General features: G+C 38.6%; 1 protein-coding gene across 4 annotated transcripts in view; it reads right to left on the reverse strand.

Annotated features, from left to right (window-relative positions):
• Window positions 1–2,823: 2,823 nt before the first annotated feature.
• CUL4A (cullin 4A) overlaps window positions 2,824–26,861 on the reverse strand; it is a 43,853-nt gene continuing 19,815 nt past the window's right edge. For 3 of the 4 annotated variants that reach the window (XM_075739574.1, XM_075739591.1, XM_075739583.1), the window contains 12 exons: window positions 26,549–26,616; window positions 23,038–23,156; window positions 20,267–20,459; window positions 18,735–18,839; window positions 16,355–16,465; window positions 15,931–16,016; window positions 14,833–14,940; window positions 13,508–13,621; window positions 12,235–12,340; window positions 6,303–6,475; window positions 4,745–4,897; window positions 2,824–4,444 (listed from right to left, as the gene is read on the reverse strand). In XM_075739574.1, the coding sequence (XP_075595689.1) occupies window positions 4,349–4,444; window positions 4,745–4,897; window positions 6,303–6,475; window positions 12,235–12,340; window positions 13,508–13,621; window positions 14,833–14,940; window positions 15,931–16,016; window positions 16,355–16,465; window positions 18,735–18,839; window positions 20,267–20,459; window positions 23,038–23,156; window positions 26,549–26,616 (1,432 nt within the window). In that variant the 3' untranslated portion in view covers window positions 2,824–4,348. Of the gene's footprint in view, window positions 4,445–4,744; window positions 4,898–6,302; window positions 6,476–12,234; window positions 12,341–13,507; window positions 13,622–14,832; window positions 14,941–15,930; window positions 16,017–16,354; window positions 16,466–18,734; window positions 18,840–20,266; window positions 20,474–23,037; window positions 23,157–26,548; window positions 26,617–26,861 lie in introns of those variants that run through there. The other variant, XM_075739599.1, reaches the window with a different exon arrangement.

The raw sequence follows: 26,861 nt of genomic DNA on the forward strand, positions 1-26,861 counted from the left end.
TGTTGATCTTAAATGGTGTGGATCATTAGCTTACTAAGCCTTTTATAGCGGTGTAGAGACTGCACAAAACCCAATCGTCATTGTCAGCAGAAATATTACCAGGGTGTTTGTTAGCCTGCTTTCCTAATGAAACAAGTGTTATGCCACTATGTTCACCATCACCCTCACTGCTCAATAACTTCCTGGCCAACATCAATCAAACTTGATAGCAGGGTAAGACATAGAGAAACATAAAGTTCCAGCTTCTCTAAAAGCTGGTATATAGATGGCTTGGACATCCAAATGAGTGCCATCACTGAGGGAAATGTAGTCCATACCCAGCCCTTATGCATTTTGCTTGACAGAGCTGCTGTCCAACCAACCTGCATGCAGTTCCACATTACCTGTGGTACATTTCCTGGCCCTGAAGAGCCATGGATGCAGAGCAGCCCCTTATGGGGAAGAACATGGGAAATACCCACAAGATCTAGGAGCAGTTACTACAATAGAATCATAGAATGGTTTGGGTTGGAAGAGAACTCAAGGATCATCTAGTTCCAACCCCCCTGCCATGGGCAGGGACACCCTCCACTAGACCAGGTTGCCCAAAGCCCCATCCAACCTGGCCTTGAACACTGCCAGGGAGGGGGCATCCACAGCTTCTCTGGGCAACCTGTGCCAGTGCCTCACCACCCCCACAGAATTTCTTTCTAACATCTAATCTAAATCTACCCTCTTTTAGTTTAAAGCCATTACCCTTTGTCCTGTCACTCCATGCCCTTGTAAACAGTCCCTCTCCAGCTTTCCTGTAGGCCCCTTCAGGTACTGGAAGGCTGCTATAAGGTCTCCCCAGAGCCTTCTCTTCTCCAGGCTGAACAACCCCAACTCTCTCAGCCTGTCTTCATAGGAGAGGTGCTCCAGCCCTCTGATCATCTTCACGGTTCTTATACAAATACAAACTGTTTTGCAAAGTCGAGGCAGAGTATCAGCACAGAAGACAGAGTGCTGGCTGGGAATTTTTACCAGGAAAGAATTTCCATGAAACAGGACTCCATTCTTCCTGTAGCCTTTTGCTGCGTGTTATCTGACTTCACTTGGTTATTTTCTTTCTGAAGAGACTTGCTAGGAATAGATAACCAAGGTTACAGTACAGAGTCCGCTCTCCTTAACACACCTGCCAAAGATGATAAACCTACAAATAGGTCGGTCTGCATAACAAATCAATGCACTAAATTTGTCTGAAAGGTGTGTAATTATTTTTCGAAGATGTGTAGCACAAAGGAAAAAAGAAGCTGCAGCCAACCAAGGGAGCTAAATGATAAATCTAGGTTCAGATAAAGGAATACAGGGGAAGCTAAAATACGGAACTAAGAAAACAGTGGGTGGGAAGGAGGCTGTTGGTGGCTGGTAAGGAGCAGTTAATTGCCAGACTTGGGAAGCAGCTGCAAGTCAGCCATCAACCTGCGTTCTCACAGTTGCTTTCCCTCAGGAAACATTGGGCTAGATGACAGGGCATCACATTTAGGAAAATTGCTTTTTATATAATGTCTAGATGAGGTATCTGAATGTTTGAGTTAAATGGGAAGGTTTTGGTAAGATTGGAGAGCTCTTACCTGTATCCCAGATTTGTGCCATTATTGTTGTCATCCATAGAAGATGCTATACAATTTGTTCCAAGGACACCAAATTGCCAAGATCCAGGTTTTCAAGACGTGTTCTGAACATAGACACACTTCAGAGGAAATCTGTTACTTTGCTACAGCCTGATGTCTTCAACACTGAGTGATCTTCCAGGAAGAAATGTTTCACAACCTCTGCCCTCTGGGCACAAATACACTCGGGGCGATGTGAACCAAATAGCTGGCCTGGTTGAGACTGGATGCTCAGCCAAATTCTATTGCAAACTATCAAAAAGCAATCAAATGCAGCTCTTTTGCTATGAAGAAGTCATTACCATGCTAATAAAATAACTGCTTACCTGTTTGGTTCAACACATACAAAATCCCAGGAAGAGAAATTTGAGAAAATCAAATTAAAAATGAGGACATGAGAAAAAGGGAGTCACAATCACCTGGCCTGTCCATCTCTCCCATAGCTTTTGATCCTCTGAAGCCACTTTCAGACCCATTTGGAAGAGTAAAAAGAGTAAAAAAAAGAAAAATGATCTTCAGAGATCATTCCATTCTCTGCAGGTTTGGGGGGCAAGAGAGGTCAGCAGCTGAGAAAAGAACAAACTCAACGCTCCCACGAGTAGAAAGGCAGAACTAAGCAGAACCCCCTCTGCAGTGCTGCTGCTCGAGACTGTATGGGGGGGATGACAGTAGGGGACCAAGGGCGTACATCACAGAAAGACGGGCTTCATTATTCCCACTGCTCATGGAACAACTCATTTTTAATTGCTAAACCAGAGTAATTTGGCCAAAGAGTTCTAGTCTATGGCAATTAAGAAAAATGGCACACCTCGGCACTTTGGATCAATTAACATTGCTTCATAAGGCAGAACCATTTCAATCATCTTCAGGATAACACCACTGCTTTTAATCTACTGTTTAAAACTGTTGAACCAGGAAGCCTGGGTTCAGAAAGGGAAGGCTGTACGCATTCCCTGTTTGGTATCAGTTACTGCATACTACCGCCAAATTTCTGTGCATATAAAGCCCCTGCCCATTACATTTCCATGAGGGACAGACTCCTTTTTGTTTTAAAAGCCTAGTAAGATGGATGTGATCGGCTTCCATATGCACAGAAAGTGAATTCCGAGGTGAACGGTATCATCAATGCTGAAGAACAAACTGCGTGAATACACTGAAGTGCCACAATCTCACAAAGGCTAAGAAATTAATATTCAGTATGCATCAAAGATTTTTATTTGCATTAACTGAAGATTCAAATATTAAAATAAGTCTACATTAAATTACAATATTAAATATGTTTTAAATACAATAAACTAAACATGTTTAGTTTCTAAACACAAAGGGACAAAAATAATTCAGAAGAATGCAATGCAATTAATGACACCAGATGACAGAATAAGGGCTTTAATATGTAAATCCACAAGATGTCAACTCTTAGCAATGCTTACTTTAAGAGAGGCAGCAGCCTTTTAACTGATGCACAAACCCCATGTTACATAAACTTAGTAAGGTATCTCTCAAGAAAATATTGCTCAGTTAAATTCTCATTTATGCCATGATCAAAAAACTCCTTTGGTAGCTCTCTTTCAGAATGAAACACACCAGTATGCAAATCTGGAAAATAAAGACAGTCTTGTAAGTATTACCACAAAAGATGTCTTCCTGATAGTTACAATTATCTAACAGATCTACAGTGTCTTTCATTCTTTAATTCAAATCAACTTACATATATACAATATGTAACAAAGTACTCACAAAATCCTTAAGTCTTTCAAGACAAAAAACTATGCTTTCACAATATCAAGACCATAAAAGTATTTTTTAAAAAAAAGGTTTTGTTGTTTAAAGTGGAGCACGCTGTACAGTAGGTTCCCTGTATGTTATTTTAAAGGCAAAACTAAATGTTGCGGCAATTACATAAACAGTGATAAACACCAGTTGCCCTAAAATGAAGTAGGGCCTCTTTGACTCAGATCTAATCTTTGCCACCCAAGCCAGCAGCAGTAGTAATAAAATAATAATCCCTATCTTAGCTAAATAATCCAACAACTCACTACACACATGAACGCAGTTGTCCTCTTGGCACTTCAAGAATCTCACTTCAAAACCTGATTTATCCAAACCAGACTGAAGTTTATAATCATTTGAAAGAAAATTAATTGAACACAAGTTTAAGGGTTTTCATGGTGCGTAATTTCAAAAATTCAGTGTATTTCAACAACACTGCTTGTACATAAGTGTTCATCAATTAAGGGTTTTTAAAAAGTTACCCAAGTTGTCACTGTAGCTAAAGAATGCAGCATATAGGGTCTTTAAGGATGCAGTTAGGAACACATAAACAAGGAAACCAGACTTGCATCCATCACAGAAGTATTTCTCACACAGGTAATTTTACCTTTCCATCCAACTTCAATGACATTGTTAAACAAAACTGTAAAACTAAATTCTCAAGAACCCAAAAGAACAGAAGAGTAACTAAAAGAAATAAAAACATGGTGTTTAAAATTAGTAAGGAGTCTTGACAAGGATGATCAGTTAACATGTCATTTTGCTTCTCTTCCACAGCAGTGCATGCAGCTGGTTGAATAATATACATCAACCTGAAATCTGCTAAAAGAAAGTCTGGAACAGCATAGGTATTCGGTGTCCTGAAGATATATGTGGATGATTTTGGTTTTCATTTTTGGGGTTTTTTATTGGTTTGTTTTTCTTTAAATAGAAGTGTTTCCTCTCCATTATGCAACATAGTGGTACTGATTGGGGTTGTCTTTGTCTCTCTCCATATAGTCTCTGTCAATCAGAGATTCAATCCTCTTTTTCAAGTCTCCAGGCTACAAGAAAAGATGAGATCAGTGAAAACTGTTACTAATATAAATGCAAATATATTTTATTTATTAAAAAAATAGGACTGCTAACAGTATATCAGAAAATGTGTCATAGTAAATATATAAATATAATTTCCTACTGATACTCTGGCTTATTTCTGTTCACAAACTCATTTTAATACTTTAATATTTGGATTTGATTCAGACATATTACACATTTCTTACTCTTATGGACAAGCTGAATGGAAAAATATATTACATATTTTTAGATAATCCTAGGATGGTTTGAAAAACAAAATCAGTTACCTTTACAGGAAATTTCAGTTGATTATACAATTCAGAAACAAGGAGATTATGACCAAGAGTCTTTCTCATCTTCATTATTCGTACAATAGCAGCATCAATCTGATATTGCCTGTCTTGAAATACTCTTTCAGTTGTGCTGACCTGTTCCTCAACCTAAAGAACACAACACCACAATTCATATCACCTTTTATTGTTATTTTTTATCAATTATATTTCTATACTTAACCTTTCCAATGAAATGAAACTCATGTATTCTTACTCATCTTTGAGACAGATGCATGCATTACTGCATGCTAAAAACTAAGTGATTCTGAAGTATCCTGCTAAAGCAAGCCAAAGATAAAATTAAGGATAATGTAAAGAAAAAATAATGTATCTCTTATTTTAAATCTATTTGATAAATTAAACTAAATCTTAAAAACTCACTTCAGATATTTGAGAGAGCAAGTAAGAGTTTGACAGCCCACATACAGTAGCCTTCTGTATGAAACTGCTCAACTCCAATTTGACTTTTAGGGATTTTAATATGCAAAGGCAAAAAGGAAACAACTCAGTGTTACTTAGAACACATCACCTTGTGTCAAGAATTGGGATTGAAGTACAACAAAGACATCCGCTGCAAGAACAGGGAGAACCCTGACTGTAGTGGCTCTCTTACCCACTAAATAAAGAAGCAACGGGGTGACCCCCTCTACTCCGCTCTTGTGAGACCCCACCTGGAGTACTGCGTCCAGCTCTGGGGGCCCCAGTACAAGACAGATATGGAGCTGTTGGAGCAAGTCCAGAGGAGGGCCACGAAGCTGATCGGAGGGCTGGAGCACCTCTCCTATGAGGACAGGCTGAGACAGTTGGGGTTGTTCAGCCTGGAGAAGGGAAGGCTCTGGGGAGATCTAATTGCAGCCTCCCAGTACCTGAAGGGGCCTACAGGAAAGCTGGAGAGGGACTGTTTATCAGGGAGTGTAGTGACAGGACAAGGGGTAATGGGTTTAAGCTGAAGGAGGGTCGATTTAGATTAGATGTTAGAAAGAAATTCTTCACTGGTGAGAGTGGTGAGGAACTGGAACAGGTTGCCCAGAGAGGTTGCGGGTGCCCCATCCCTGGAAGTGTTTAAGACCAGGTTGGATGGGGCTTTGGGCAACGTGGTCTAGTGGAGAGTGTCCCTGCCCATGGCAGGGGGGTTGGAACTGGATGATCTTTGAGGTCCCTTCCAACCCAAACCATTCTATGATTCTATGACATTTGATTCATGAGTTCAATACAGCACAAATGCTGCAGCCATACCATGAAAACTTCCAAAATGGACTGAAACATCTACAAGATCCTATCAGTTTAATATAGAGGCATTTAAATTTGCAAGCACAGGAAGGAGCCTAAGTTGTTTCAATTTCAGTGAGTTCTGAGGCCTTTATTGCCTCTGCAAGTCATTCTGACTACCAAAAAAATTAATTATGTTTCCTTTCTCCATATGCACAAACTACGAGAGGAAATGCAGAGATTCTGTCTCTCCATGCGTGTAAACAGTTAACAAACAGAATGAAGACAAAAAATAAATACATACTGTTTCTTTCATTTGGATTTGGTTGATCTTTATTCTAAACAATTTATGCTTGAAATCACCATTAAAGATGAATTTATCTCCATCTTCTACATCCTTGCCCTTTGGATTTTTAACCAATACTCGTGCTTTTCCACAAGCTAAAGACTGCAAGGTTCTTCTTAATTCACTGTCCTCTGTGAAGAAGTTCAAAAGTATGGGAGAAAGCAGAACAAAACATTAACATGAGTTTTATGTGATGAAGCTAGGAAGACAATTGAAAAGTTACTGGGTTTATGCTAATACCTTCTTCCAGCTAAGTTCCAGTTAGGTTTAACAACTTAGAGCCTTCAAACTTGGTCTCACATCTTTCACAGTGAGTGCTGAGAGCATGCACAGAATTGTATACATCAGGATGACAGACTCAGGCTCATCTCAGTGAGCTTTCTATGCAAAAGTAGTTTCAGAATAGATTTCACATTAACATGAGTCTAATTTTATGGCTTTAGTTTTGGTTGGTAGTAACATGACTTTAGAAGAAAAAAAGTAATAGGTCAACGACAAATTCAAGCCACCCATTTTATGATTTTATCACTATTTATCACTATATCATATATATCACTATATGTATGAAAATATATAATAAAATAACAGAAGTCTAAATTGATAGGATGATGTTTTGTGAGAAGGCAGAGCTGACAGCTATTATAGTCACAAACTTCCCCCACAACAGGAAAGTAGTAGGAACAAGTAGGTGAGGAAAATTTTATCTAGTGAGATTTAAAGCTAAAAGCATTTGGACAAGTGGATAAAATAAACTCTAAAATATTCTAGTAATTATGTTGCAGAGTCTTGTATCAAGATTTTGCATTAAAACAGCCTCTGCAGTCTCTAGAATACTTATTCACAATATAAAATTATCACCAAGTGTGTTGGATCTCCTGAACAGAGTTTTAGTCTAAAAATTAAAAGAAAGGTTTTGCAATCCAGTGCTGAAGTGCAGTGTAGCTGAGTAAAAGATTAACGCTATTATTATTTCTAAAATACTTCAACTTTCACACAGAGTGACCTTTTCCCTTTTTTTAAACTTCCAGCTGTTCTATGATTACTAAAATCCTTTAAACCACATTGACTATACAGGCATTTGTGATGTTTCACACTTTTTGGGTATTTCACCTTCAGTAAATGGAGATTGTTGAGTTGTGGTTTTGTCCAAACAAAGGATGCTGTTAAAAACACTCAGTGTACTTCGGAGTTTTGCTTCTGCCCTGCACGCTAAGTTGCAGGTTGCAGTATGCCAAAGGGAAGGAATCTGCAATTTCCTACTAATCACTGAAGCAAAAGTAAAAACTACAGCTCCTAGGGGCTTTCTTGTTAATGAGAAAGGCAGGTAAATGCATGGGGTATATTGGGACAACGCATCTCAAAGAAGCACAGTTACAAAAGAGAATGTAACCATTCTTTCTCCGAGTGACAGTTTATGCATTTGCTAACTGCGGTAAGGTACCAGGGACAACCTCAGCTCTGTAAAGAGACTGGTGATAATTTATTGTAAGTGACTGCAAAACACAAATTCCAAATATGCCAGGTAATACAGATGAAGACAATGATATCCTAAAGGGGCATAAATCCACTTGATGTTTTGTTTGGGTTTGGTGTTTCTTGGTTTTTTGGTCCCCCCCCCGCCCCGCAGTGTGGTTATCGCCCATGAGGTACTCTTCTATGTAGCCTGAGGAAAATTCATGAGTATGACTTTTTGACCCGCAAAAGTGTATGTATTTTGTGTTAGATGGGGATGGAATATAAAGATACAACAGACAAAGTCTGAAATCCACGTAGAGACCAGTTGCCCAAACTCTCTCAATACACAGGATTTTTAATATCTAGATACCCCCTTACTTTAAGTGCAGGATTTTTAATATCTAGATACCCACTTACTTTAAGTGCAAGACATTTACAAAACTGACTTGTAATACTGTAAACACAGCGATGTAGCTAATACTGAAGCCGCCTAAGTAAGTGTCTGGACAGTATAATCACAGAATATATCATATTTACGTCTTTAAAATATATGTAGTAGATAACGTATGAAAGACTTCTTAAGGAACTGGAACTTTGGCCATGGCTGTCCTATCCTGCTAAGTGCAGCACTGATATCATAAATTGCTAGGCTTTATTCTTAGGCACTTTATTCTTAAGGCTTTTTTCTTATTAAGCGCTTGCTTAAGTGACTGAAAGTTTTAAGTCATACTATAAATTTAATTATAGTTATTTATGTTAACTTCAGTATGACTCTTGAGTGAAACAAACAGCTATTTATCTGACTGGCCCTATCTTCCACTATAGTCAGCAAGGGAGCTGGGGAGACATGACTGGCAGACCCCAGATATATTTATATTCATCAACACTGGATGCCATTTGATCTAATTGTTCAACAGCGTGAGTTCCTTTTGTAACTGCTTTTACACATTTCAGATTTGACCTTCCTAAGGAATCAGCATCAAATTCTGTCATATTCATCTTCTTCAGATCATTAATGGCCATGTTGAACAATACCTGGAGATTCCAAACAACAGCTTCCTTTCACTATGAAAGCTGCTCATTCATTTCTACCTGTTGTTTCCTGAATTTTAATCAATTATTCATCCCTAAGAGGACTTTCCCTCTCAAGCCATGGAAATTTACTTTATTTTAGAGCCTGTGAGGAGCTCTTACCAAGAACTTTTAAAAAGCCAAGTGCATAATTACGATTATGTATATACTTGCTGACTCTCAATTTGAAAGGAAAATCGTGCATCACTTAAATCACGCTGGCTCCTACCTAATATACACTTCTCCATGGGCCTATCAGTTCAGACTTACTACCCTGTAGTAATCAGCAGAATTACTCCATGAATGCAAAAATAAATTAGAAATTTAGCATTGCTCTTGTCAAGCTTGCACCAAGACTCACTGAAATTATAATCTAGACAGATTCCTGTAAAGCTTCAGGGTGAATACTGTTCAGTTGGTGGTGGTCTAATTTACTGTCTGATTCACTCATCTGTTCTAAACCATTTACTGACACTTCAACTTGCAGTATTTTATTCTGCCCTACGGCCTGTACATGGCCTTCTGAACTCTTCCACAGTAAACACCAATATGCAAAGACTGGGTAACACCTTGTAACAGGGTCTCAACATCAACACATGCTAATTCACCAAAAACTGCACGAGGCTTCCACCACCTCCCAGAAAGAGCTGGCACATGTGAACGCCAAAGTAAGGGAAGTGGTTATGGCCAATTCTTCAGAGTGGGGAGGTTCAGTATTCCTTCCAGTGTTTAGTTTAGAACTGAAGAACAGGCACCCTGGGTCAGAAAGTCTATCTAGCCCAGCATGCTGTCTCCAGCAGTGGCCATAAGCAGTTGAGCACAGGGCAGCATATAAGAGCAAAGCTAGCACAGCTCCACACTTCCCTGCTCTTCCTCCTCTCCTCATCCTACTGCTCTGTAAGCCTCCAGTCACTTAGGGCCCAGGGACCTCCTCAGCCAGAGGTGGTTTCTATGTGTTGAGAAACCTTCAGTGCTTTGCTCTTCCCTGCACCTGTCCTCTCAAATTCTGTAAACTTCCAGCTTTTACAACATGCTGTTTAGTTTTCACTACCATGTGCTCATATCGGATTTTTGCCCTCTAGCTTTTTTTGAGTAAGAAAACAAATCCTTATTCACAGATTTCTATTTACCTTTTGGTCTAGTTTGGTCATAGCACATACAACCATTCCTTCTAAAGAAGATGTTCCATGTCTTCCATCTTTATTCCCATTCCCTGAACTCTTCTCGGATCCACTATATTATTTTTAGATGGTGGAGGGAGAAGTCTGACAAACCCTACAGACTTTCTAAAACATTAAAATGTGCCAACAACTTCACTCCCTTTGAATTTAGATGGAGCCCACCCTTCTCGTACAGGCTGCCCCTGTTTCAAAGGCTTTCCTACTCCCTCATAAATCTAGACCCTCTTCCATACATCATTTTTTCAAGCATACATTGCAATTCTGCCTGTCTGTTCAGCCCTACACATGGTGTTTAGAAGATTTAGAAACAGTTTCTATGGCAACCCTAATGCCCAGGTTTTACCCTCCAGGATTTCTACCACATCCTGCTATTCGTAGCCATGAGCCAAGACCTCTGGTTCATCCAGGGTGGTCTCTGAGAGTCTGGCTGTCAGCACCTCTGCCCTTAGTGATCAATTCACCAAGCAGCTGCATCACAAATTCAGCTACTTTTTCTAATAGCTGAATCGCTGTTCTTCTCCAACTAGCCAAGATACCAGCCTTCCACAGCGTACCACTGAGCGAAAGGATCACCCACATAGCAGGAGGCAGGAAGGGTGCAGTGTAGGACCTATTTCTGACATCATTTCTGGCCATAAGAGTTTCCTCCTCTTTAGAAGCAGGGAGACTGCTAGGTGAGAATGGGACCTCTCTAGAGCAGCTCTGAATGCCTTCTGTAGGTAGAGCCTGGGAAGACAGAGATTTTGTGCCATCCATGCTGGCCCCATGTGAACCCCGTGGACCATGAACTGTCCTCATTATCTGCATTCCTATACTATTTCCCCACAGGGGAGAGAAACACAGACATGGCACTCAGTGCAATGATGTAACATAATATAGGTAGCTCCTAACTATCAATTCTAGCCAGCTGCCTTAAAAACAGTGTATTGAAATCCCTTCTATCGTGCTGTAATGGAATGCATCTCCATGCAGCAGATTTTAATCTGTTGCTGTCAGGCAGCCAGAGCACAAGCTCCAAGATACAGCAAGACAAGATGAGAAAGCAGGATCTGGATCAGGCTTGCCTGAACTTATGTCTGTTCTGGAACCATTGTACTCTGACCTAATGAGACTCTCCAGACTATCCTGATACTTATCATTCAAACCGGCATGAGTCTTCTTCAGCTACCTTAGCATTAATTGAGCGAATGACTAAGCAACTTGAAGCGCTGATGCTGAGAAGCTGGAGCACCCTGGCTGTACTGCCTTCTGCAACACATCATTCTGAACCACAAGGATTTTTGATATCCCCATTTTACAGTATTTTAGTAAATATATTCACAATATTTTAGTACTTATATGGGTTCAAATACTCTTTCAGCAGTTGCTGTGTTGGGTTGACCTTAAGATTCAACATGCGAAGGGCTACTGGGTATGACCTGCTGGTTGATGCAGAGGTTCCAGAGAGTAAAGAGATGATAGCATGATCGTTTTTAATGCCAATGGCTGTAACTATTTCAAGGAAGTGTAAAAATGTGTGTGTGTGGGGGAAATCACCCAAGAGTATAAGAACACAGAAGGCAGATACTGCAGATAGTTACAAACAAAACCCTCTATTCTTTTCCTCAGTTTTCTTTGTCCTTTCTGCCTGATTTCAAGTGCAGAGGGAGACAGCTACAAAGTATACACCCTACAGGACACTGGTCGTCTTAATGAATCAGACCTACTGTAAATGCGGCACTCCAGCAACAGTAATGGAAAATAGGTGGGCAAGCTCTCAGAACAGTTCAGTTGAAAATACTCTCTTGAATTACCCCCAAATGACAGTATTCTACAACAGATCATTTTCAAAACATAGTATTTCAAACTGTAATGAAACAAAAATAAACTGTACACACAACAGTCTTTATCACCACTTGAATTTCAAGAATTGTGATGATATATTTTGTAAATCTAATAGGTTGCTAGTAGTACCATATGCTACACAGCTCTTACTATTAGTTTTGTGAAGTATCTATTTTATCTACACTAGGAAGTACCAGCAGTGTGTATTCCTCATCTCCTTTAGTGTCTATATACTATTGGTTCATAAAGTTTGTCCTCATGATCACGGCAAATTTCTTAAAATTAGGCCTTTACATACCAAAACATAATTGGCAATTACTCAGTGAATAAATTTAAGAATCAAACAGAATGCTTCCTACCTACACCAGTTGCCATTTTAATTTCTTCAAAACTGAATTCATCTCCTTCATTAAACATAAGCAACACTAATGTCTGAAAGAGCGATACTTGAAATTCTTTCTTTCCCTAAAAAAGAAATATCAAATAATTAGAAGTAATATTCGGAGCATTTTCTATTGTTTCCCCCAAATCTGACAAGTTACAGAAGCTATACAATCTTTTTTCTATTTCTAGAAGAGGAGATGTACATTTTAGAATGCCTAGCACACAGAGGAATCTGCCTGAATGCAGTATCGAGGAAACAGGATATTTTTAAAACCTCTTTTTTTCTCTCCTCTAACAGTAGCCATACAGCACACAGCAGAAACTCATTAGAATGGCCTTGTATTTACTTCACATCATTTACTTCATTTTAATTACAATATATGATATTCTGGCTTTGCCGCCATCAATAGTGAATCTCTTCATACTTCACTCAAGTTTCATTTTATAGAGAAGAACAAACTAATACAAAAGAAATCTTGGCGTTGGATCAAATATGAAAAAACCAAAAGACAATTTTGGTTTACTGTGATACAGAGTGAGAGTATTATCAGTAGCACAATGCCTGTACAAACAAGCAACAGAAAGAAAATAAAAAACTTTTCAGACAGCTGTAAACACTTCTGTCAAGTGACAACTACAAACCTATCCATCTGTTACATAATGCCTAAACCTCTAAGTTTCATATTCACAATGAGTCAGTAAAAGAATTCAAGTTTTCTTGTCTTTGCTCTGGCTCAGTTAAGCTTCATGATTAGCAAAGGCAAGATATTCCATGAGACAAAACAAAACCACATTAAGAAACAATGTGGTTATTTAAGATTTAAATAATTCAACAAGCATTTAAATTTTAACCACAGTCATTACATGACTAACACCCTTCAGTCTCTTTTTGTATCATTGAAGCATACTAAAAGTGTCACCCTTATTTCTATGATCAAAACAATTCCACATTAAAAAGATGCTGTGTTCTTTTTATTAATTTCCTGCTTTATTACAACTTTCTTTATTTGAATGAGCAGCAATTCCTATCGAATGTTACCAAAAGGTATCATATTGTTGTCTTCTGTTTTCTAGGCAGTATTTCAGTTTAATTATAAAAAGCCTACTTTCTATACAAGATAACAGTACTGAATTGTGATTGTTCCTCCACAAAAATGTTACTACCTTTATGAAAAATACATGGCTAGATTTCAAATAGCTAACTTAAATTTTATCCCAACGAGCTAAGTATTACACGAGCAAACTTACTTCCTTAAATTCCGCCTTTAGGACAGCATGCCCTAAAGTGGTCTGCCATTGGAGCTTTCGACCACTGTGTTTTCCCAGGTAAAAGGTTTTAAATACCTCTTGAAGCTTTATCATCTGTAAAGCAAAGACAGAAAAATCTTTATTAGCTTTATACCAGTGCAATGATGCTGGATGATTTCACACATGTAATTTCTTTATTCTCCTCAACAGCATTTCACAGTAAGTGTCTTTGTCTGAAAAACTAAATCCAAAGAGCAAAATTCTGCTCTCAAGTACACTGCTACTATTATGCACAAAAGAAAGTCACAATTCAAAAATAGCTTTTAATTTTGCTTTTTAAATTTCCTTCTGTTTGTTTGTTTTAAATAAAAGTAAAATAACCTCCCATAAAGGGTTTTAAGCCTCAAAAATAAATACTAGTTTTGTCCTGGACTTTGAATCTGACCAAGAAGTCACAGGACAAAAAGCATACATTTTACCGAATCTGCTCTCAAGTTCTTCCTTTAGTTTCTCCTATACAGATTCAAGTCTGGTTCCAGTACTTCATACCCTCTTATTTCCAAGTAAGGGGGTTTCACCCCTCCATTTTCATGACGCATTGCTCAGGTTGGATTCTTCTGAAGCAGTCTGCTACTGAGGAAAAGACGCCACAGGAGGAAGAGCACAAAAGCTTCCACATCTTCTGAACTGAACAGGAACCTTGCTACCACCTTTGGCCTCTGAAGTGCTTCCCACATTTCAGATCAAGCAAGGTATTGCAGGAAATTGGACTCCAAATACACATTTCAACTTAAATTGTTACTGATAGGAGCTTTGTAAAAAACCTCTGAACTCGAAGCAATCTTTTTTCAGGCAAATGCCATTTAAATGCAGGGGCTAGTTTTGTGAGACACGTTGCAGGGAACAGAGGAAGGACCTTACAGAAAAAAACTGCAGTAACCTAACTATTGGCTAGATCAAAATGCCTAAGCAATGTAGTTAATGATTGACTAAATTAAGGTGAACTGTCCAGTTTTAAACTTTTAAGTGCTTGACTGCAATGTTAAATAGGACACTGATTTTACTTTAATTAATTTTATTTAATTTACTTTATTATTATTATTGAAAAAAAGGTGAAAAAAACATACTAAGTTAAACCATCACCACAAAAAAGTGGATTTTATCCACTACATTTTATTTTGTGCAATTTCGTAATCTTTAAAATGAGATAATCCTCTTAAATATCTAGCAGAAAAAACATTAAATGAAGGCACTAGTTCACCCTATGATAGTGATTATGATTCCACTCCATAAAGTGCATTTAGAAGGAGAATTCAAACACTAACCTCTGGATTTAAGTGGACTTCCATAGGTGTATAAGTTGGCCAATACCCCATAGTTAATATATTTACTGTCAGGTCTATATTTCCTGGGTCACTTTGGTTCTGCATATACTAAAATACAAGAGGAAAAAAAAATCATTCAAGTATACTGTTTGCATGCTGATTTGGAAAAGATATATACTTAAATTAGAAATTTAAAGTTGGCAGAATAATGAAAAAATTCTGCAGGCCATATCCTTGGTTAAACATGCTCTACCAAGATTTTGAATTTCATGACTACTTATTGCTCCTGTCCCCAGTTTCAAAACACAGCAAGTGGTTGGAAGTAAAAAGAAAACTACAGTGTGCCTTGAAATATCCTAGACTGCTGTCTTTACAGGATATTAAGGTCAAAGGAACTTCAATCACACACAAATAAAGCAAAAGTAAAGCTTTTGATCAGAAGCCAGGGCAAGAACTCTAAGATCACAAGAATCCCCTGGGACTTCCACATGTCTGTAAGACAACACATTTTCTTGTTATTTGAGCACAGCATCAGACAAGCCAGGCTGCAAAGTCTGGGACAGAAAAGTCACTGGAGTATTTTATTCCGGGGTCAGACACCCCAGTATCGTGTCACCCAGGGATAAGTGCTACAACCGGGTAAGCATATACGGTATTTCCTCCAAGCATTCCCTTGGCTACCAACAGGTTGGAAGCTTTGGGACTGAGACATACATGGTTTCTGTGCACTTAGCAACCTTCAGGGAGTTTCTTTGGTGTGGGTCATTCACAAACAATTCATCAGAGCAGCAACAGCTTACAGAATAAAGGGGTATGGACTTTAAAGGATGTCAGACAGCTAAATTATTATGTGGTATTTAGACCACCGTAATTTACTTAAAAAGGAATCAAATAAAACTGTAAAATAAGATTATCTCTGAATAGATACACAATAAATAAATTCTGTTCTATAAATAGAACTATAAATAGACTCTTACTATGATCAGGACCTGCTCAAAAGCTGTTTTATTTTATTTTAGCTTAACCCAAGGTATAACACCATTAAGTGCCTCCTCATCACTACTGAAAATTTAGCACACAAACAGAAGCTGAATGTACCTGCTTAAACTGAACCATGACATCTTTTGACAGTTCCATGTCCTTGAACATGCCCTCCAGTTTGCTGGTAAAAGCAGCGCCACATTCTGTCACACGAATTAAAGCAAAAATCCCACGATTACAAAGAAGCACAGAACAAGCAATAAAGGTTTAACCTGAGACAGCTGAGCCAGATTTGCCAGGTCCAGAGCACCCACAACTAGGTACATGTTTTAAGGGTTTTGCTCCTCTGTAGGTACATTAAGTGAACCAGTCCCACATCCAAGAGGTCAGCTCAGCAGTTCTCGCTGAGCACAATGAAAGCTGGGATATGCTCAGCTATTACTTAAAATCTGGCCTGTTGCTTCTTAAAGGATGAGAAAATAGGTATTCCAATTTACATGCCAAAAAGTAATAAAAATATAACACATCTCAATACACCTACCGTGTTTAAGCTTTGACAACATGGACTTCTCAGCATCTACTGATGCACTTTTTCCAACCAGCAGTCTTTTGGCCAAGTCTTTCTTATAAAACGCTTCAAACACATCTTTACCTGTATGGAAATTGAAACAAAAATAAAATACAACTGAAATCATACATTCTGTTTGCATCATTGCTCTTCAGGTTTGTGACACAAGCCCTTCTCATGACATGTTGATCAGCAGAACAATATTCACTGTGTAACAGTGAAGAAAAACACATAGACAACTTGTGCTTTTTATATGTTAAGAAAATAATTAAAATATTTTGCAAAATTTTTACTTCTTTTTTTTTTTCCCCAGGTATATAGGCTGCCTTGTATTTCCCACAGGGTCAGCTGCAAATCACATGAAATTATTCTGGTATCTAGAAGAACATTATCCTTCCTGCAGTCTGATTTACTAAAATGGGAAAGGGGAAAAGGGGGGGAGAGAAAAGGGGGGGAGAGGGGGGGGGGGAGAGAAAAGGGGGGGGGGTGAAAAGGGGGGGGGCGGGAAAAGGGGGGGGGGAGAGAAAGGGGGGGGGAGAGAAAAGGGGGGGGGAGAGAAAAGCGGGGGGGACAGAAAAGGGGGGGGGGGAGAAAAAAGGGGGGGGGAGAGAAAAGGGGGGGGAGAGAAAAGGTGGGGGGAGAGAAAAGGGGGGGGGAGACAAAAGGGGGGCGAGATAAACGGCTGGGGATAGAAAAGGGGGGGGTATCAAAGGGGGGGGAGAGAAAATGGGGGGGAGAGAAAAGGGGGGGGAGAGAAAAGGGGGGGGAGAGAAAAGGGGGGGGAGAGAAAAGGGGGGGGAGAGAAAAGGGGGGGGAGAGAAAAGGGGGGGAGAGAAAGGGGGGGGAGAGAAGGGGGGGGAGAGAAAAGGGGGGGGAGAGAAAAGGGGGGGGAGAGAAAAGGGGGGGGGAGAGAAAAGGGGGGGGGAGAGAAAAGGGTTCTGATGTCTTAAAGAAATATCTAACCCTTAAAAACCTAAGGTGAAGAAAAATTGACAGAAGTCTTCTCACTTGGTTTGCCAATAGGCTTTTGAAATAAAGAAGTCATACAGGCACCCACAAACTTTCACACCTTAAACCAGAGCTTCCGCAAATCTTTTCTATTGATAGTGCAAAGATATCAGCAAATAGTTTCACTTTTAAAAGGAAGAAATTCACTGTAACTCAAGGCCCTGTTTGTGCTGCCTACAGTAGCCCCTCCTAATTCCTTGCAAACACCTTCCAATGTAGCGATTCCTCTGATAGTCATCTTCCTTCTTCTCCATCTCTGGCAAAGTGGTGTTTCATGAAGCAGCATCAAGATACTATCAAAAAGTCCAATGCCCAGAAACTAACTACTAATTATCATCTGCTCTTAAAAGGACTCTTATGCGCTAGATAGCTCAAAATAAATTTGCACTTTTAGCTCAGTACTACAAAAAATATTAAGAGAAAAAGAGTAGGCCAAAGTTTCAGATTAACAGAAATTAATCTCTTTGGCTGACAAGTTGCCAGTGATACTGTTTTCATTCACCATCTCCATCCAATACCCTTCACATTTGACAAAAATCATGATGCAAATGATATTTCTTGATAACTGATTTCTTGTCTGCTTTCCCATTATGCTGTACTTGTTTCAGATTTTATGAGGAAAGAACCCCACAGATCGCAAAACAAATTAATACAGAATTGAGTAATTTCTGCTTATTCCACCCCAGCCCAGGATATACGTCCCACTTCCCTCAAAACAGTGACCATGCATCTCTACTGGACTCAACCACACATTTTTTTTCTGATATCCAACCTAGCAAAAAAACCCCCAAAACTTCTCCTAAGACATTCAAGGGTTTTTCTCAGATAGGGACATACATAATGGAAGTGCATTTCAAAAGCAGTAAAACACAGCAACAACATTTTCTCCCATCATTGTGAGCCCTACTCTATGTTCATTCTCAGCCATAATGAGTAAAGACAAGTCATTAGTTGCTGGGTTTTCATGTACTTTGCACCTACAACATACTGAGGTGGGCAGGGAAGAGAAAATCTGTACTAACCTTTCTGTTCCCTGTCATTAGAAGAGAGGTTGTGGTTACAGATATGGTTCATTTATGTGAAAAAACTTCCACTGAGAGCTCTAACTCTTAGGTCTCCACTCAAAGACTGTAAAAGGTCTGTAACTTGCCAATCTCCACAGAACAAGTTTGTCCTCCCTGAGATATTTATTGTGCTCCTTCAGATGTAAAGGCAACCTGAATTTAGGACCAAGTCAAGCAGAAACTCATGCTAAAAAAGATCTCTTACATTCAGAGGAATGTGGATCTGCTAGTAGCAAGGAAAACGGTTTTAATTGCATCAACTGTGAACTGGTATTTCTTACCATGAATGAATCTAAATATGATCATGATTTTGTCAAGGATTCTTTCCAGCTCTTCATCTGTTGCTTCTTTATTACCAGCTCTTAACTTGGAATCCACATATTTTGCTACAAATCAATAAAAGAGTTTAACAGCTTTTTAAAAAAAAGACATTAAAATAACCAACTTAAGCGTCTCCCATTTGAAATATTACTACAGGTTAAATATTACTATAGGTGAAAATACAGGATAAGTGTTAAATTTTCTGTTTTCCCTTTTCTCATCCCTATGTTCAGTGGAATGACAGAGCCCTACTGTACTACTGCCATAACGGAAAAATATCATAAAAAGGAACTATCCAAGGAAAAAAATGAATGCAGTATAATCATTAAAATTAAGGCATTAGAAATTCCCACATTTTGTGTTAGTCATAGCAAGTACATTACTTGTTGAAAGACAATGTTTTGGAAGTGTACAATGCATATGAATGTATTTTATGAGAAACAGAAACAAACAACACAAAGAAGATTATATTTTTGTAGACTTTTACCATGTCCCTCATGCTCCTTGGTAGGAGCATACCAAAATTTAAACAGAAGCAATGCTTTCAAGTTAGTAGCTTCACAATGCCAGAAATAAGGTTAAGCCATGAGTTTAGCAAAGTACTTGTTAAGCCACATTAGTATCCTTATACAACCTTCTGCGTAAAGAGCAAACTTTCGCAGGAGCTGAAATACCACAATTCACAAATGACAGCAGCCTGTATCATGGCTTTAACCTGTATCACTAGGTTGTGCAATTTGTCCTACATAAAGCTGGTTTTAGAAGGAAACCACAAACTAAGTTGTATAAAGGCAAAAGAACAGATGAAAAACAAGCAAGGAGCGGGATCCTCCCCCGGTGTAAAATGCCACAGCTCCAGTTTTGCTGCTGGCAAAACAGTCAGAACAGCTTTTGCCAGATCAGGGATAAACCCAATAATAGTATTTTAAGATGTTTTTATTATGTTTCCCTTTTATGAGCACTAGTTCCCCTTTCAAGGTAAAAATGTTTTCTCTATTAAAACTCCTCATATATGAAAGCTTTAAAACTGTTCTCCCAACTTCAGCCTTCAAGGCAGATAGATGGGCTGTACTTGGTCCTTTCTGAGAGATCCATAACATCCAAAGAATTCCTCTAGTACCACAATTAAAACCAGTTCCCCCCCCCCCTTTTTTTTTTTGCCACAGCTACCTAAACACCTCTAACCATTTACTCCACTCGTAGCATCAGCATTAAGCTCTCTGAGTAGTTGTTAGCACCAGACACCGTGCAAGAAGCAGGGACAGCAGGAGCTGGCATGCTCCGTCAGGACGCTGCGCGCACGCCTAACAGCACATCCAAGCTTTCTGAACCCACAACGCTCCCCGGTTAAACTTTTGCCTCGTATCCCAAAAACGAGTCTCCTAAAGCAGAATGCGTACTGCGTCACTATTGCACTAGCACACTCAGCAGCATTATCTTATCATGCTTTCTATAGATTTTTGAAATATTTTACAGAAAAATATTTGTGTACCTATCAATTCTGCAGGCTTATTTGGTCTCTTGTTGATAAATGTTTCAAAGGACTCCTTCATCAAGTTTATAAATTTTTCATTTTTCTGAAAGCACACTTCTATGATATGGTCCACTTTATCCTTAAAATCTAGTAGCTCTTGCACCATATCCTTGTCTTTTTCAGGATTAACCACTATTGTTGTCCCAAAGTTCTGTAAAACAAACACTTTTGATAATAAAATACTTTAGAGTGCTACCTGTCTCCCCCAACAGACACATTTACCCTTATAAAATTTATCATTAGAAAGAATAATTTTTTTTTTTTTACAGAGCTACTTATGTCACTTCAAGTTTTCAAAAAAATGAGATGCATTGGAATTTAAAACAAAAACCCAGACAAACATTAATGGATTTCAAACATTAGTGTTTGATTTAAAGATTATATACACTTAAGACAAAAGCTAAAAGAAAAAAATAAAAATAAAATACACAGTAGACATGACTGTATGATGTGCAAGTTTACAGTTAGATACAGAACTACATGATTCATGTAAAAGAAATTATATGGAAACTGCCTCAGAAATGTTAAGTGTAATGGAAAACTTTGCATTATTTTTCTTAAATCCACTAGAGAGTTGTATTGACAGAATAGGTGGTGAAAATTCAACCGCTGCTCATCACTCCAAGATTTCTTTCAGCAAGGGCATAAAAGCAAAAAAACCCCTAGCTGATTTGCAATAAAACAAAACTTTCCCATTTGCAAGAAGCAGCCACAGACTTTTTTTTTTTTCTTGTTCTTATGTTTGTTATCTTAAAGTTAGAGATACAATAACATTTGTCTAGTGAACCAAAATATCCTGTAAGGGAGGATGTTAACCTATCGGACAATTTACAATTGCTTAGTAACACTGATCAGCATTTTAGACAGGATGACCAGTTTTCTCAAGGTGAGAAAGAGGAACATCTGCACAGTAACAGCAGAACAGTATTCAGTTGGTGTATTTTCATCAACTAAAGTATGTTATCCACAACAGTCAGAGATAGGGAAATCTCTCCCAAACCTTAGAATTTCCACCTCAATATCTAATTATCCACTGAGATCTTTCACTGACATCTTTTCAAGTAAGATTTCAGAGTGAAGCAAGACAAACACAAGGCTGCCCAAGGTCCTGAGATTCAACATGTGTATCACAGAATGGTTTGGGTTGCAAGGGACATCTGAAGATCATCTAGTCCATCATATCTTACACTTAGCACAATTTCGCCTTCATTAACACAGCATTTGGACATTTCACAGTCTCCATCAGTTACAGTCATAAATTGCAGGGCATTCACCCCATTCTGCAAATGGCAAACGGAGATACAGAAAGCTAAGTGGTACCTCTGAAATCATAAAAAGGTGACTACAGTAGAGCACAGACCTTCACCCCAGTAATTTGGCATGCACTCTGTGCTTTCTCTTACACTGGCTCACAAGATTAAGTTCTTGAAGCCTCACTTTAATACATTCTGTCATACAGAATGTTTGAAAGGAGGAAATTTACTGGCACTATAGAAAATGGTTTCTAGCTGAGTCTGTAAAAGAATTTCTTAAAAACAGAACCATAAAAGGTCTGATTCTTTGAGACATCAGATATGACAAGCCAACTTAACAACTTGCTGCTGTCAAAGGAGAGGTTTCGGTCCTCCTTCCCTTGTTTTCCTATCTGCCCCAAACTCCTGCTTCTTTCCTTGGGCCAGCACCAGGACTTTTCTGTGAGCGTCTTTAGCTCACTAACCCTGGCATAAAACTGACCTTGCCCAGGTACTCTGTTAAAACAGATCACAAAAGAGTCTATGGAGAAGAAGGCAGCACAAGGGTTAAGTCAGGAGTGCGATCTGGAAGCAAGGAAGAAGAAAGATTATTCCTTCTCAGCCACGGCAAGCTGTTCAATTGGCCCAGCTGCCTATGGATTGATGGACTGCATATGGGGACACCAGATGACACTCTGCGAAGCAAACTCCACCTCAGTTCTGGGGACAGAGGGGAGAGTATGTCCCACTTGCATGGGCTGCACACTGGTGCACCATGCAGAACTCCAGACATGGGTGTTCTGTGAAATGAACCACTGCTGTGCATTTAGTCCTGAATGCTGACGAAACATGGGCAATTCAGAGGAGAACCACCACATCAGGAATTATCAACTTCAGAGAGAAATATCTTCTGTGAAGCTTTGCTGCTTGCATCTTGCGAGAGCGCTAGAGTGCAAGTTCTCTGGGGCAATGTATTGCATGTACATTATGCCTAGCAAAACAAACCTGAAGCACCTAAATATGATTTTGATGGTGGATTATTTTCAAGAGGAGTATTCTGTTCAAAATAGCTTAAACATTCATCAGTGTTGCTGTAGGTTGGTTACATCTAGCTACATTCTGGTGTTCCACTGATTTTGCAGATATGTAAACAATTGAGTGTATTTGTAGCAAAAGACAACAGGTAGTATAATCCAGCATAGTCTAAACACACATGTGTGTGGCTCTATTTAAAAACAAAGCAAACCAAAATAACTTCTTGTATAACATTCAAACCTATAAGGAAAGCTATTTCAAAGTAGAAATTTAAAACCAAAACTTAAGTGTTGCTGTTTCTCATCATGTGACTGGTTTTTTTTGTGGGGAGGCATTACCATTCCTACCCATATTTGCTTAAAACAGAATTTTGATGCACAGACCTACATATTATTCTTGGTTTTGATAAAAGAAATATATAACAGCAGAATTTTTGACATTAGTAAGAGATCTTTGAAATACCTTGATGTATTCACTCCAATGTTGTAAAAGGATCTGCTGCCCACCTTTTACCCGGCTGAACAGCTGGTATGTCTGGGTCAAATCTGATATTCTATTTTCATCGAGCAGGTTATCAAGTCCTAAAAAAATAAAATTAGAAGAAAGAACACATTTGAATACAGTTGCATAAATACAGTTAGAAATATATTTTAAAAATCTCTATGAAACACATCAAAAGACAAGACCCTCCAGTCTGTTTAAAAAGTATCAACTTTTTAAGACTAAATTTCTGAAAGCAAGTGACATGTTCAGGATTAACATGCCCCTTATTTAAATTGACTGAAATGTTTTATGATATAGTATTTTATAACTATTTCAACTGAAGTACTTTCCCAACAAGGTGTTGACCATAAGCCTTCTGCAGAATGTTTATGAACAGTACTCGATTCGAAGGATACAGTTTTAACAAGACATCTCACAGAACCTCTAAAAAATGTCAGAAAATAGTAAGCTAAGTAAACTGCCCTATATTTAAGGTAAAGATAAATACTTTGCAAGATTTTTCTTCTGTGAAGTCTGGTAAGCCATGTTTTTAGATTAACAGTGTGCTATGAATTGCCTATGCTTATACCGATAGAATAACACAAGACTACAAATTCCTTCCAAATTTTTTTCAAATTTTTACATGGTATTATATTACAAAGAATTTTCAGTCACTACTGAATTATCCCATTTTCTACTATATTCTTCATCTTAAAAAGACTTTCACTGTATATTACAATTTACACGTTCAGGACGGCAACCAATGTTCAAGAACAATGTCAGGTAAACGTCTGAGTGATATTTTGAGATTTCCTAAACTTTAAGATATGCCTAAACTTTTGAGATATCAGAAGAATGAACATACTTTAAAAGTATGTAAGACAACAGATTACAAAGTCATGAATAGATGTGACTGGTGTTCTTTTGGCATTGAACAGAAAATTAATAAACGTCCATTCAGCGCATCCAAGCATCACCTCCTATTCATTTAAAGCCACCAATACACTAACTGCTTTGTTAGAACCCAGATGATAAAGTTTAACGTTCCTTCTTTCTGTGGCATATGAGCTGCATGACTGAAATAATTATTTTGTCATATATTTGACAAATGAAAAAAACATATAGACAAGTTCAACAAGGCCAAGTGCAAGGTCCCGCACGTGGGTTGGGGAAATCCTGAGCACAACTACAAGCTGGGTGGAGTATGGATTGAAAGCAGCCCCAAGGTGAAGGACTTGGGGGTGATGGTGGATGAGAAGCTCAACATTAGCCAGCAGTGCATGCTTGCAGCCCACAAAGCCAACTGTGTCCTGGGCTGCATCAAAAGAGGTGTGACCAGCAGGTCAAGGGAGGTGATCCTGCCCCTCTACTCCGCTCTTGTGAGACCCCACCTGGAGTACTGCATCCAGCTCTGGGGGCCCCAACATACGAAGCACATTGAGCAAGTCCAGAGGAGGGCCACAAAGGTGATCAGAGGGCTGGAGCACCTCTCCTATGAAGACAGGCTGAGAGAGTTGGGATTGTTCAGCCTGGAGAAGAGAAGGGTCCGGGGAGACCTTATAGCAGCCTCCCAGTACCTGAAGGGGCCTACAGGAAAGCTGGAGAGGGACTTTTACAAGGGCTTGTTGTGATAGGACAAGGGGTGATGGGTTTAAACTGAGAGCAGATTTACATTAGATACAAGCAAAAAATTCTTCACTGTGAGGGTGGTGAGGCACTGGCACAGGTTGCCCAGAGAGGTTGCAGGTGCCCCCTCCCTGGAAGTGTTGAAGGCCAGGTTGGATGGGGCTTTGGGCAACCTGGTCTAGTGGAGGGTGTCCCTGCCCATGGCAGGGGGGTTGGAACTAGATGATCTTTGAGGCTCTTTCCAACCCAAACCATTCTGTGATTCTATGAAGTCCTCCCAGCAAGTCTTCACACGACTTCCAGAAAGCACTGTCACAGCCTTGAAAAATTTTATTATACTCATAATGAAAGAAACCCAGTATCTAGTCAACGGCTTTTTTAATAATACAGTTTTAAAAGTTTCATATACATACCCTGCATTTGTAAGCTTCCCCCCCATATCAAACTGACTACATCACATGCCTTCTCCTAAAGAACAAAACCTACAAAAGGCAGTATCATCTTCTACTCACGTTGAATACTAGGATGTTATAAGTGGATTACAATGTGCCCTGGAGCAAACGAATGCAGAAAATTATGTAAGTCAAGTGATGCTAGACTTACTTTTTTTTTATTTTAAGTGGCGACAATCAATGCAAAAGCTGATCCAACAATACTACAGTCCTAAAATGCAGTAACTAGAGAAATGTACAACTCTCTCCATATTTACATAGATGGCACATATACATTATAAATCGAGAAAAAGTTTAGATTAAAACAACAACACATTTTCTGGTTAAGCCAACTGATAAACAAATGTATCACTGGAAAAGTTACTTTAAAATAATACTTGATTTACAGAGCAAGCAAAATTGACATATATCAACAGAAAAATTATTATTATTACCTTCTGTTTATGGAAAGCTTAAGAATAGCTGAACTGGAGTGACCACGCTTATTTTTATAAATTTATTGAAAACAGTGAAAGAACTTATTCCCAGAGTAGTTCAGAGAAAACTGTGAGCATATGTCTATTTTTAAAAAGGGGACAACAAAAGAAGTGGTATGTGTAACAATCTGAAAGTATTAACAAACAAAGACATGATGGAGCTTGAAGATACCAGACTACTAGGGACATCTGTTTTGCAGCAGTAAAGGAAACAGATATAAGGATTATTTGCTAGAAGATCTAAAACTTAAAAAGATGCCTAGTGCAAGAAAAGGAAAGGATCATTTAAAGTATTAAAAGATGAGGGAACCCTGATCAAACCCAGAAATTCAGTGAAAAAGATAAAGATTAAAAGTTAAGAGGAACAAAGAAATGGTGATTTGAAGATACTGATGTCTGGATAAGGACTTCCTAGAAAGACTGCAGCTCATACTGAAATTGCCAGACAAAATGTAAAACACAGACAAAAGCATACGAAAGTGCACTGCCTTGCAATGTTGTCAGTTCCAGTAACTCATGATTCTAGAGCTGTACAGTCACAAGAATACATGAAGTTATTGCATTTGAGCTGTGTGATTATCACACACAAGAAGATACAACAGTAACTGCAGTTCTAATTTAGAAGTGTATATAATTGTAGGAAATTAGCAGTTCCAAAGGTTTAATTCCTAAGCCCGCTGCTGCAAGTCAAAGGAGATTTAGGGGGTTTAGCAACCTTTAAAAATATGGAATTATATTTTAGATATTTGTTTCCACGTATACAATTTACATGTCACAGTGGGTGTAACAGTGTGATAGGGCTGGCTTTCTGTATCCGTGGAAGTTTTTTTTCCATGGCAGATACACCTCCTTAAATAAAAGCTGTGGAGCCTATAGTTATTGCAGAGTATAAGAATCTGTTGCTTATCGGAGATTACATAAATTTTTAAAAAATACCTTTTTGCAAAATAGCTGATAAGTGTTCTCCTAGTAGCTGTTTCTCCACACAAGCAATCAGTGGTTTCCTAAATAAGGCAAGAAAAGTATATTAGAAGTACTAGAGTATAAGGGAATTGCCTCCTGTCACAATGTATTTGTGAATAACTCACATTATAATACAAAAAAATCAACAATTTTCTACTTAAAAGAGGCTAAAAATTAAGACAAAAATGTCATGTGATGTAAGTCAAGAAAGAAAACAGTAAACCATGTATGTAATTAAAAATGAAAATTCAGTTTTGAATACCAAAACCCAAGTTCTTACACAGAA

This window comes from Balearica regulorum, chromosome 1, assembly GCF_011004875.1.
Source record: "Balearica regulorum gibbericeps isolate bBalReg1 chromosome 1, bBalReg1.pri, whole genome shotgun sequence".
In the NCBI taxonomy this organism is placed as follows: Eukaryota; Metazoa; Chordata; class Aves; order Gruiformes; family Gruidae; genus Balearica; species Balearica regulorum.